This window comes from Caretta caretta, chromosome 13 (assembly GCF_965140235.1).
Source record: "Caretta caretta isolate rCarCar2 chromosome 13, rCarCar1.hap1, whole genome shotgun sequence".
Lineage (NCBI taxonomy): Eukaryota > Metazoa > Chordata > Testudines > Cheloniidae > Caretta > Caretta caretta.
In genome coordinates, this window is record NC_134218.1 from 37935540 (window position 1) to 37948675 (window position 13136).

At 51.9% G+C, this 13136-nt stretch overlaps 1 protein-coding gene across 1 annotated transcript; it reads right to left on the reverse strand.

The window, feature by feature from the left end:
- Window positions 1-4654: 4654 nt before the first annotated feature.
- On the reverse strand, window positions 4655-10696 carry LOC125622560 (HLA class I histocompatibility antigen, alpha chain F-like). The gene is given in 7 exon segments (XM_075118534.1): window positions 4655-6747; window positions 7119-7244; window positions 7751-8275; window positions 8278-8322; window positions 8573-8836; window positions 9241-9468; window positions 10420-10696. Coding segments are annotated over 7 exon segments (1593 nt in total). The 3' UTR covers window positions 4655-6619.
- Between the last annotated feature and the right edge of the window lie 2440 nt (window positions 10697-13136).

Consider the following 13136-nt stretch of genomic DNA (forward strand, 5'->3'; position numbering starts at 1 on the left):
CAGACTCCCAGTCTGAGCAAAATTCAATAAAGACAAATCACACGTACCTTCCCCGCCCTGCTCACTGTGTCACAGGAAGCCTCGATCCCCACTGGCACAATAAATACTGAATAACTCCCGTAGCTTGTTCCCAGTCGTCTCTGTTATAATGTGTGTTTCCTTTATGGGGAGGGTTTGTGTTAGTGCAGCAGAATAGTCCTCAGCGGCTCCAAATAGCAGCTGTTACATCGGGTGGGAACTATCAAGAGACACAGAGCGTTGTGGGTGGTGTTGTTAAGGGTGGATGGCTGGTAATTTTCACTCCATGCATCTGAAGTGGGTTTTTTATCCACAAAAGCTTATGACCAAATAAATCTTTTAGTCTTTAAGGTGCCACCGGACTCCTCCTTGTTTTTGTGGATACAGACTAACACGGCTGCCCCTCTGATACTGCAGAAGGGGGGAGGGATAGCTCAGTGGTTTGAGCATTAGCCGGCTAAACCCAGGGTTGTGAGTTCAATCCTTGAGGGGGCCATTTAGGGATCTGGGGCAAAAATTGGGGATTCATCCTGCTTTGAGCAGGGGGTTGGACTAGATGACCTCCTGAGGTCCCTTCCAACCCTGAGATTCTATGGTTCTAAGGCTGGAATGTCACTTCCTCAGTAATGCAATTCAGGCTGCAGGAGCTGTTTCTGCTGCTCAGTTCTTCTGAGCCCGAAGCTCCGGTGTTATCAACACTGGCTAGGGTTGCCTACACTCCTGCGTTACATGGGACGTCCCTTATTCAAATAGAAAGGTCTGTCCCATACTCAGTCAGTACAGGATGCCTTTTGTCCCATATTTCAAAAGCAGGGGGCCAGTACTCACGGGTGCATCTTTCCACTGCCCTCCTGGATCTTCAGTGCTGTGCAGGGAAATCAAACGGGGCTACACTCAAGGGCCAGGGTTGGGAAGAAAGTGGAAAGATGCACCCATGAGTACTGACCTCCTGCTGGACAGGGCCCCCTGCTTACTCCAGCCCTTGAGCACGGCCCTGTCTGCTTTCCCTGTGCAGGCTCTGTCTAGCAGGGCAAGTGGATGGGGTCATGTGCCCTGGAGCTGCGCTGAAGGGCCAGGGTTGGGAAGGGGCTGTGTCTGGCAGGGTGGTCAGCACTCCAGGGGTGCAGCCTCCCCGCTCGCAGAGTCTCTGCCAGCATCCCCAGCAGAGGAGCATCACTGCTGGTCGGTGGCTGCTGCAGCGTGGGGGAGCAAGGCAGGCAGGGAGCCTGGTCCTGGCAGCTGAGACCGTCGTCAGTGTTGCAAAAAGCAGCAAGAAAGACCCCGGTGAATGTAGGTGAGTCCTGCTTAGTATCTGTATTCGTAATAAGAATGATAATGATAATATCAGGAGGAGGGGTGGGGCAGGAGATCCTGGCTCACAGTAATAGGAAGGGGGCCAGGTTGGAGGAGGGGACGCAGTGAAAGGGTCAGGGGCATGGCTGGGGAGGCTGAAACAGGGCTGGTAGGGCCCAGCTGATGGGGGAGGGCGGGGGCCTGGCTCAGTATGCGAGTTGCAGGACATGATATACAATGGCCTCGTTGACCACTAGCTCCTACCAACAACATCTCTTTTCCTAGTAAAAAAAACTAGGATATTCAATGGAAAAAAAAAACCCATTCATGGCACATTCAAAAACCCATTCATGCAGCCTGAAGTGGCATTTTCCTCCCATGGCAGAACAATGAGATGAGCAAAACTCAAACTTCTAGAAACCAGGAATGGCCCAGGTAAGGTTTCCCCATGACACCATCCCTCTATCCTCTTCAAGCAGTGCCTCAATAAATGTTCTCACTGTCCCTTGGAGCTGAAGATCCCGGAGGCTGGAAAGCCTGGCTTACATTCGCACATTGAGCCAGCTCTGCAGAACGACTACCAGAGGTGGACGTTCGAAGAGCCATGCTACAGCAATTTTCAACTCTCTTAGGCTTATTCCCAGGGTTCGTTGTCATAATAAAATGAGGAGTCCTTGTGGCACCTTAAAGACTAACAAATTTATTGGAGCATAAGCTTTCGTGGGCTCTGACCCACTTCTTCAGATGTATGCAGTGAAAATTACAGTAGGCAGTCGTAATAGGGTCTACAGATTTACCCCAATTGTGAGTTTAACTCCAAAATGTTAGTGAAAGTTCATAAGATGTCACAATAACATATAACAGGTGGTTTCTGTGCTTGGTAATAGTGTGGAAGGTGTAATGACAGGATATTTTTAAGTAAAAACAAAAAAGGTAAAAGATGAAGCATTTTAAATTGTTGAAGATTAAGTGGCTAAAACAACTTTCATTGAAATAACATCTTGGGTAACCCCCTCTTCTTAATAGAATACCATTTTAATTCAGGGATGTGACAGCATTGACTGTGAATTTAATCTCAGATCAACAGAACCAACACCCGAATTTTTGTGATAGTGTCCAAAAATTTTTGTTGTTCTTCTCTGCGTGTAGGACAGCACAGTTCTAGGGTCACAGGTTGGATCCTATGACGGGCCAAGTTGTGACAAGAGGCCATGTTGTCTTCACAAATGTTGGTGGTAAACCAGGTGGTCAGGATCTGTCACGGACTAAAAATGTCTGGGATTATTGACCATCCTTGGGTGTTGCAGCTGGTTCAGGAAAGCAAAAGTGATTTCAAAAGAACATCATTTTGTTGCTTCTTTTTAAAGGTGGCAACACGCTTGAGGAAGAATGGCATTAAGACTAATTTTTCTCTCCCAGTGAGCAAGTTTATTCACTGGTGCATACAATGTTCAGGCTTTGTGTAAATGTCCCGCTTTCACTGTGTAAACAGTAAAAGAAGGGGGAAATTTTTCCATCTTTGGCCATTCTGGGCTTATAGCCAAGGCAATTATAAGAGCTGGCTTGTCCTTAAACATCTTACAACTATAAAACAGCAGCTATCACTTTCACTTTAGCTACAAACGAAGTGAGTTCTAAGTTCAAAAGCTGTGTTAATATCTGAAAGGTTTTACTGTCATTTTTTTATAATATTGGTGTCACGGAGTCCCCGGGCAATGCTCTGGAACTGCTCCCTACAAAGCTAGTCAGGACTCTGGGGGAGCCTCCTCTCTCAGAGCAGCCTGTCTCCAGGGCAAGAAACTCACACAGCTTCGGCCTTCCTGAGTCTAACCTCGGAGCATTCAGCCTCCCCTGCCCCACCGTGCACTTCCCACAGCCAGTCTGCCCAGGCGAGGCTCCTGGGGAAGCCAGAGGGTCCTGCCCCCCAACTCCGCAGTCAGACGTGACTCAGCCAGACGGTAAAACAGAAGGTTTATTAGTCGACAGGAACATGGCGTAGGACAGAACTTGTTAGCACAGAAATCAGTGACTTTCAGCCAAGTCCATCTTGGGGAATCCTGAGCCAGGCGGCCTGGACTCCCCCCTCCAGCCCCCCCAAGCAGACTGCTAGCTTACAGAGACCCAACCTCCAACACCGCCATTGTTCCTCCTCCTTGTCTTTCTCTTGCTTCCCAGGCAAAGAGTCACCTGGTTGCATCCCTCTCCTAGGTCTCAGGTTACGAAGGGCACCGGTCATAGCAGACAGCTAGAACAGCCTCACCTGCCCCAGAGGTCTTAGCCAAAGTCACACATCCCTATTCCTACTGAGGTATTGGTGTAGCACACAGGGAAACTGAGGCACACATTATTCTTGCAAAACAATAAACCTCACATAGGCTCAATAGTAAGACTCACATACAGCGTAACAAGGTAAAATCCCCACTTCATCACAATTGGATTAAGTTAAGATTTGTAAATCCCAATTTAAGGACAAGGAATTTACCATGTTTAAAATAGAACTCCTTTCCTCTAAATGCTTAAACTGAAATCAGATTTTGGTTTTGTAACTGTGGTTTTATGAACAAATGTCTGATCCTAGGTGGAACGGGTTCATAAAAGAGCGGGACTGTGTTGCACTAACAGGGCCTGCAAATTTACCCTAATTTTGAGTTTAATTGTAAGAAGTGAGTGAAAGTTCATACGATGTTGTAATGACCAATAATAGCAAATGTTGATGTGCAAGGCACAGGGAAACCAGACAGAAAAATTGGATCAGTCTAAACTAAAAAGGTTACTTTGATATAATCCAAGGACCATGCTGAGAAATCATACTTGTTAAAGCCAGATGACATGGAGCCGGAAGTTAAAACTGATGTGTTGAAATTTAGGCCTAATTGGTGAACAAAATAATAAGGGGATGGGCCATTCTGCCCAACGCTGCCCTTTTGGTGTCCTTGTAACCGTGCCTTAGTGGGTCACAATGGAGGATGCCAAATTCAGGACGAACTGCTGAGAAATAGGGCAAACGCAACCCAAAGCTGGTGGTTATTCTTTTATAAGATAGACCAGACCAGCCACAAAAGTAAACTCCTGTTTCACCACACTGGCTAACAAGAAAACATAAAGGCTGTTTCCTCAGGCATTCTAGTTCTTCTATCAACACCAAAACCACTGGATTCAGAGATGAGTGGTTCTTTACAACCAGACTCATCAAATAATAGGTTCTTCTGATCCCAAAGTACCAGCCATACTCCCAGGTCAATCTATAACTTAGATCTTACCCAAAAAAATCACGCTGTTGCCAATCCTTTAGTATCTAAAATCTAAAGGTTTATTTATAAAAAAAGAAAGAAAGAAAGGTGAGAGTTAAAATTGGTTAAAGGAAAAATTACATCCAGTAATGGCAAAGTTCTTGGTTCAGGCTTGTAGCAGTGATGGACTAAACTGCTGGCCGAAGTCAAGTCTCTGGAGAACATCCACAGCTGGGATGGGTCATTCAGGCCTTTGTTCAGAGCTTAATTTTGTAGCAAGGTTCCTCCAGCGGTACGAAGCAGGGCTGAAGACAAAGTGGAGAAGATGCAGCTGCACTGTTTAGTCTCTTGCCATGCGGCCTCTGCTTCCTTTGTTTCCAACACAAGCTGCCCCGCACGTGGCTGGGAAGCCTCAGAGTTCTGTCCATAGGCATCTCCCTGCAGGCCTTGCTGAGTCACAAGGCGTGTCTGCCTTCTCTCAATGGGTCAGTTGTGTAGCTGATGGTCCTCAATGGACCATGAAGCAGGCTAGGCAGTGCTGATGCCAAACTGTCTGGGGGTGTCATAGCATAAGTTTGAAATACAGACATACCTACTTATCTATATCTCATAATACAAAGGTGATACAAACATATGAACAAGATTATCATATCTGGCAAATTCTAACATTTTTGCAGATATCTTACATGGCCTATTTGGCTGTGACCAGGATCACAGTGCTGGCTAGCTATGGTCACTAAATTAGGGTGAACTGCAAAGAATGGGTCAGACAATTACCATAAAGCTGGTGAATATTCAAATGCTTATAACTTCACATACAAAAATGATACATGCATACAGATAGCATAATCATAACCTATTCATAGACACCTCACTCAACAACCTTTGTACAATATGTTCTGCAAATATATAACAGTGGTTGCAACAATGATCTATATGGTCATATTTTAATCAGTCACAGTCCTTCAAGAAAGAGATTTGGTGAGAAAAATCTAAAGAAGAAAAAGAAGAACAGTAGAGAAAGAGCGAGCGTGGAGTACTGGGCCTGGTGCAAGGCCTGAGGCCTGAACCAGAGGCTGTGAACCAAAGTCAGGCCACGTACTAAGGCAGATGCTTACAAGTTCACTGTCCAGAACATGAACTTTGCAGAGTTGTTGCTAGCGTATTAAGCATTAGATATTTATGTAATTACATTTTAAGACTAGCCCAGATACATCCCCATCTAGCACAAGATAAGATGGTTTGAAAGAACAATGAATAGGGATGTTGTGTCCAAGATAACAGGAACAAGAAGAGGTAATAAAGAGATGTCATGAAACACGTCAGGTGGTACATAAATTGTACATCCCCGTTGTTTGTCTCAGTCTATAAATGTTGGGGTACCTCACCTTTACCCTTTGTGTGGCCTAGGGGACAGTAGAGACTCCCACTACTGACTGAGCCCCTCCTTGCCACTGAGCACTCATGTGTTAATGTACCTGTAACCACAGAGCCAGGGTGCTAGGACTGTGCCTTGAGGGCAATACACCTGGCTGAGTGCCTTTGTCACCGAATGGTGCCTGTGGTCTTTCTTTATGAGTAACATCAAAGCCCACTGAATTTGCAGGCTGCCTGATCTGCTGTTAGTAGTGATAACTGGAGCTCCAAGGACAGAAGCACTGAGCATCCTGAACAGTATTACCAGGACTATGACCTTCTACTGTCAGTAGTTAGCAACAGGAGGCTGCTGGAGTGAGCTTCACAATCATGGTTACAACCCCCGACCAAAATTCTATCCCAGGTGAACAAACAGACCTATATAACAGCCACAAATTCCCAAATGGAGAAAAATGGAGGTGATGCCTGAGTGGGGACAGAGAATGGAAAATGGGGGGTGTTTTGGGGAGGGGGGAGCTATGGGTACAGTGGTGACTGGAGGGGAGGAGCATAGGATGGAGGTTCAGCAAAGGTACACCCTACAATGTACCTCAGGGATTTTGGCCTTATCCACGACCCCCCAGCACATCCCCTTTTCCAGGGATGCTCCATGTGGCTCCAGTCCGAGCTGATAGCCATTGCACGGACAGCTCCATGTCTGGTCACTCGGTGGCATCCGGGAGAGACAGTGCTGTGGACGATGCACCTCCTGCTGTCCTAGCTGTGGCTGGAGCAGAGTCGATGGTCCATGGCTGTGTCTGCGCCAGGCGATACGGCCCCTTACAGGCCCCTGCAGGGGAAGCCAAAGTAGGCATTGACTCATCTGGAGACCCTGCCACCTGGGCCTTGCTCCTGCCCCTCTGCAGTGAGGGTGTGTGTGGTGGGAACAATGGGGATCACATGGGGGGCAGCTTCTCACAGCCATTACCCCTATGTCCATCCAGGGCTCAGCACAGAGCCCCTGGGATCTCATGCTAAGCACGGCCAGGCTGCCTTGGGAGACCAAGTGCTGCAGGGTCGGGGTTCAGCAGGGGGCGCCCTCCCCCACTGGTCAGTGCTGACTCCAGTACCCCAATGTGGCTCTAGGGAGTGCTGTGCTGCAGGGAGCGGGGCGAGGACTCGGGGAGCGGGGGGTACTGTGCTTCCGGGGGTGTCACTCACCTTGCCTCCTCCTCAGGTACCAGCCCAGGGTCCCTATTCCCAGGGCAGCGAGGATGCAGACAGGAACAATCACCAGGACACCAGGCCGGCTTGTGGGCTGGGAATCTGGAAAAGCCCTGAGACAAACTGAGCCATGAGGCCCCCAAAACTTTTTACCTCTCACATCCCCTGGGGCCTGCCCCCACCACTACCTGTCCGATAGCTCTGGGCTAGTGCCTCCATCCCCCAGTTGGACTGCCCCTCCTAGCCACCCATCCCCCATGTGTCTTCCCTACTGCTAGACACCCCCCTTCTCTGTCTTCCCCTCCCTGTCTGAGAGCCCCTAGAGCCCCCTACTTTCCCCTCCCCTCTGAGACCTCCCAGAACCCCCTCTCGTTTCCCCTTCCCTCTGACCCTCCCAGTATCTCCCTCTGCCTTCCCTTACCCTCTGTGCCCCCTATAATCCCTCTCTACCTCCCCCTTTCCGAGTAACTCTGTCTCCCCATCCCCTGGTGCACCCTAAAACTGCCCCTCTGCACTTCTCTTTCCCCCACCCCTTGTGTCCACCTTCCCCATTCCACTTCCCTCAGTAGGAGGTACCACATTCCCAATCTGTCCCCACTGCTCCCCATGGATTTCCCTCCAGTACTCACCCCAGGTCACCCTCAGGGGGGCACCCCCCAGGCTGATGTGTCTCACCACACACACGTGCTCTGTGGGGCCGAGCCCCTCCTGCCCCAGCTCAGTGGATTCCTGGATCTGGAAAGTGGGGTCTCCATTTGGCCGGATTCCCCTGGTCAGCTGCTCCCCCTGGGCCACCTGACCTCCCCACTCCCAGGCCACCTCGATGTCACGGGGAGAGAACCCCAACATGTGGCAGACGAGGCTGGGCTGGGGGGAGGGTGAGAAAGGGTTATTAATCGTAGGGCTGGGCTAGCAGGCGACTGCAGGTCAGGAATGTGGGACACTGGCAGAGCTGTCACCTGTCTTATGAGCGATTAAAGGCATTTTGATCTTCATCAAGAACCTGCAGTGCTCCTGTGTGTGGACTTCCAACACAGCGAACGTCTCCCCTTCGCGGCTCCAGAGCTCTGCCGCTCGCCAGGCCGCCGGGTGCCATGAGAACCAGCAGCTTTGGTCGGCCTGGTACTGCAGCACGTCCTCCCCGTTGAGGGGATGGCATCGTCCTGCTCACAGGTCTTCAGGATCTGCATGCAGTAGGACTCTGGGGGCAGAATGGCTGCGTGAGGAACTGAGCAGCTGAGCACAGAGCTGCCACGAGGAGGAGAGGCAGGGCGAAGTTCTCCCATGTATAGAAACCAGGAGTCCTGGATTCCATCCCCTCTCCCCCACACTAAGTATTAGGGAAATCACTCCCCTCTGGTGTCCTCTCCCCCACCTCCCTCCAACCTAAATTCAAGTGCCCACCCATTCCCTTTCTAAGCCAAGCTGAGTGTTGGGGCTCAGGGACTCACCTGCCCTTGGGGAGCTGGTGTTCATCTTCCTCACCAGGCTCTGGTACTCGGTCTCCACCCAGGAGTCCCAGGCCTGGTACCAAGCTTTGCTCTCGCTCCAGAACTGGTCTCCCAGGCTGTACCCGTTGCAGGGAGCCAGCCTGCCGGTGTTGCTGTCATAGGCTGAGAGCACCAAGTCATTCACCCTCATCACATGCAGCCGCTTGGGCAGACCAGGGGCCGCCCAGGGGGAGATGAGCTGGAAGCGGGAGACATGGTGAACCCCTGCAGGAAGGAGAGACACCGGGATGGGAATGGGACCCAGACAGGACAACAACCCAAGGGGCCCCTGCAGCACCCAGCCCTGGGGAAGAGAGACTGGGATGGGAATGGGACCCCAGCATCTGGAACAGCGACCCAAGGAGGCATCGTCCTGGAGGGGACAGGACGGCAGCTTTACAGGGTGAGACCGGAAGCCAGGACCCAGAGAGCTGGAGAGGCCCTCTGGTGTGTCCTCTCAGAGGAGCAGAGAGCACAGCTATCCCTGTGCTGACTGCTGAGCTCTCTGCTGCTCTGACAGGAAACATCAGAGGGCGAACCCAGACCCACAAGCTGAGCAAACTTCAATAAGCACAGATCAACTGTCCCTTCCCCCCGCTCACTGCGCCACAGGAAGTCCCGTTCCCCACCAGCACAATTAAGACTGAATAACTCCTGTTGATGTTTCCAAGTTGTCTCTATTATAACGTGGGGTCCTTTGTGTGTGTGTGTCCGGGGGGGGGAGGTTGCTCTCTGTGAGCACAGCAGGCTAGTCGTCAGAGGTGACCCAACACACAACTGTTGCAATCGGTCAGGACTATGCCGGGACACATGACTTTGTGGGTGGTGTCCAGTGTAGAAGGCTGGCCTGTTGTTGCCTCACTAATGTTGTTCGGGCTGCTGGAGCTCTGCCAGCTGCTCGGTGGTTCGGTGTTATCAACACTGCCTAGGGTTATCAGCTGTCCCATATTACAAGGGACGTCCCTTATTGAAATAGAAAATAGCCTGTCCCATACTCGATTAGTCCTGGATGCTGTGACAGGCGGGGCCTTGATGGTCGAGTTGGGGCGCCCCTGTCAGCCCAGCTGTGACGCAGCAGGGAGTGGGGAGTATTGACCTGGGAATGTTGCAGGGGAGTTTTACTGGGACTGTCTGCATGGGGGATGGGAGACTTTCCTTGAGGGAAGATACCTGAGCATGTAACATGAGAGCCCAGGATGGGGATTGGGACCAGGTGACACCTTCTGCCCAGGAAACTGGACAAAGGCTGGAGGAGGAACGAGGCGGGGTGAGAGGGCTGGAGGGGGTTTCAGTTTGGAGCTGGCTGGGGAAACGGAGGGAGTGCCAGAACTGGGGTCTAAGCTCCCTGCCCCCCAGAAGGACTCGACGGAGGGGTCCCGGTTGTTCCTACAAGCTGTTTGGGACTGTGTTCCTGTCATCCAATAAACCTTCCATTTTACTGGTTGGCTGAGAGTCACGGGGAATCGCAGGAAGTGGGGGTGCAGGGCCCTGACTCCCCCACGCTCTGTGACACCAGTATGGGAGTGGCCCACTCCGCCACTCGGTCGTCAGGCTTCCCCGTTAAGTGGGTGATTTCTGCCAAGTGTGGCCCGGCCCCCAGCCGGGGGCACCTAAACAGATAGCCCCTGGATTCTGAGAGGCAAAACAATCAAAGAGCCTGTGGCCCCGCAGCCTCCTGGCGGGGGCGGCAAAGCAGTCAGTCTGGGAAATTAGCCCCCAGGTCAGGGCGAAGCAACAAGCAGGCTGCAGCCCCGGGGCGGGTTGAGGCAAGCGAACAATCAGTCTATAGGCCTAACGACTCTAGGGGCCGGGGTGTAGTTTCGGCAGCTTCCTCATCGCCAGCGGCTCGGCTTCCACGGTGGTCTCCGCAGTTGGCGGGTCGCCTGCCAGGCAGTCCAGGTCCCCGGGCTTTACCACCAGGGGCTCTGCAGGGGCCAACAGCGCACTCCCGCTCTCCCCTGGCCTGGGCTGCCTCCTTTTATAGGCGTTCTCCGCTTGGAGCACGTGCAGCAAGGGAGAGGGGGCGTGGCCTCCTGTGCCCACAGTGATTGGCCCGCCCCGGCTGGTACAGCCCTTATCCTGCATTTCAGCAGCAGAGAGCCAGTACCCATGGGTGCATCTTCCCACTCCCCTCTGGACCCTTCAGGGCTGCGCAGGGAAAGCAGATGGGGCCATGTGCAAGCCTTTGAGTGCAGCCCCATGTGCTTTCCCGGCCCAGGTTCTTTCTGGCAGGAAAAGTGAACGGGGTCTGTGTGCCCTGGAGCTGCCCTGAAGGGCCAGGGTCAGGAAGGGGATCTGTCTGGCAGGGGGGTGGGTACTCCCAAGACCCAGCCTCCCCGCTCGCAGAGGCTCTGCCTACGACCCCAGCACAGGAGCATCACTGCTGGTTGGTGGCTGCTGCAGCTGCACCGGGGGGAGCCAGACAGGTACGGAGCCTGGTCCTGTCAACCAAGACCACCGTCAGTGCTGCAAAAAGCAACAAGAAACACTCCTGGCAAATGTAGGTGAGTCCTGCTTAGTATTATTATTAATAATGATATCAGGAGGAGGGGTGGGACGGGGGGTGCCAAGAAAACAGTCCCTTATTTTTGAAAGACAATGTTGGCAACCCTAATAGCAGATAGTGCAGCCTGATCATTCAGCAGACTTCGCTGCTGCTCATACAGAAGGACCACAAGCATGGTTTGGTGACAAAGGCACTCGGCCAGCGTATTGCCTTCAAGGCACAGTCCTAGCGCCCTGGCGACAGGTACATTTACATATGAGTGTCCAGTGGCAAGGAGCAGCTCAGTCAGCAGCAGGAGTCTCTTCTGTCCCCTAGGCCACACAAAAGGATAAGGCAAGATACCCTGAAATTTATAGAGTGAGACAAACAATTGGGATGTACAATTACACACCACCCATTGGTTGCCTATAGAGGCAATATTTCCCCTTTTGCAAGAACAGAGTCTGAGTGTAGAAAAGAAGCTTTTAATAAAAAGGGGGAAGATAACTCAGCATTAACTTGGGAAAATGCTGCAAGCAGGAGTTGTAAGCATAAAACCATGAGCAAAACACCCACCCTAGAGTACGTTGGGCAGTGTCCTTTTGCCTCCAGTTCATAAGTCCAGCAACCAAAAGTTCCTTTAACGTGTCCCTCTCTTCTTCCTCCACTGCACCCCACTCACAGTTGTTGTCCTCGGTCAGTGAAGACGCAGAGTTCAGAGGTGCCTCTGCAGAGTCCTCCTCCTACCCTGGCGGCAGGGGGGACCTTGCTTCCTCAGCTGTCCAGGGGCTCGCTCCAGTATTAGCCACCCTGCTGGCTGCTCACTGCTCTGCTCCGCCGGCTCCCCTGCCATCCACTCACCTCTGTGCTCCACCAGCCAGCCTGCTGGTCGATCGCCACTGCACTCCGCTCCACCGTCCGCCCTGCCGGCCACTCACCACTTCGCCAGCTGCTGTGCTGATCCCTCCCTCAGTTGTCCTGACAGCTACTCACCACTCTGCTTTGCTCTGCACCCTCTGGGATGTATTGATGTCCCACCACGTAACACAGCTCTCAGTGATTTCAGCTGTTAGTGGGGAAGTCTCATGGCTAGTGCAGGCTGAGAAGTCTCTTGCATCAGAGACACTGTCCCAAAGCAGGTCTAATGCTTAGGCCTGGTTATCAGTGATTTCAGCTCTATTGGTCTGCAACAAGACTCTCCCTTGAGTCTCAATCAGCTCTGTTATTATACAGTGGAAACAGGAAGGGTCAAATGATGTCTAGCACCCTTAGGGAGGACCCACACCACCAGGTACAAGTACTTGTCCACACCCTCTCTCAACTCCACTGAGCTTTGGCACCCATGTCGCCTGCCTAACGAGTGCAGTTTTGCTGAGATTGAGTCCTTAGTCAGGGTGTGACGGGGTCCCCGGGGTGCAGCCTGGACTGTGGGACTGCTGAGCCCTCCAAACCCACCAGCCTGGGCTGCCTCTCACACTGTGATGCTGATTTCAGGCTGCAAGCCTCTGGCAGGCCCTGCACTTACACAGCCATCCACAGGCAGGGACACACCCAGCTGAGGTACATGAATGATCCCCAGCCATTCATGAACCATTAATAAAGAGGCTTCAGCCAGTTTCCCCCAGCTCACCAGTCTTGCACCCCAGAACTGTCCCATCTTGCATTGGTCAGAGGCCTGGCCAGGGTAAGTTCATTACCTAGTTCACCACTTCGTCAAAGGAAGTGGACATGCACCAGCCTTTGTAACCTGAGCTGAGATTTCCCCAGGCACTTTAATGAAAACACACTCTTTTAGTATCGGGGGTAGCCGTGTTAGCCTGTATCCACAAAAACAACAAGGAGTCCGGTGGCACCTTAAAGACTAACAGATTTATTTGGGCAGAAATCTGATGAGGTTCAATAAGGATAAGTGCAGGGTCCTGCACTTAGGACGGAAGAACCCAATGCACAGCTACAGACTAGGGACCGAATGGCTAGGCAGCAGTTCTGCGGAAAAGGACCTAGGGGTGACAGTGGACGAGAAGCTGGATATGAGTCAGC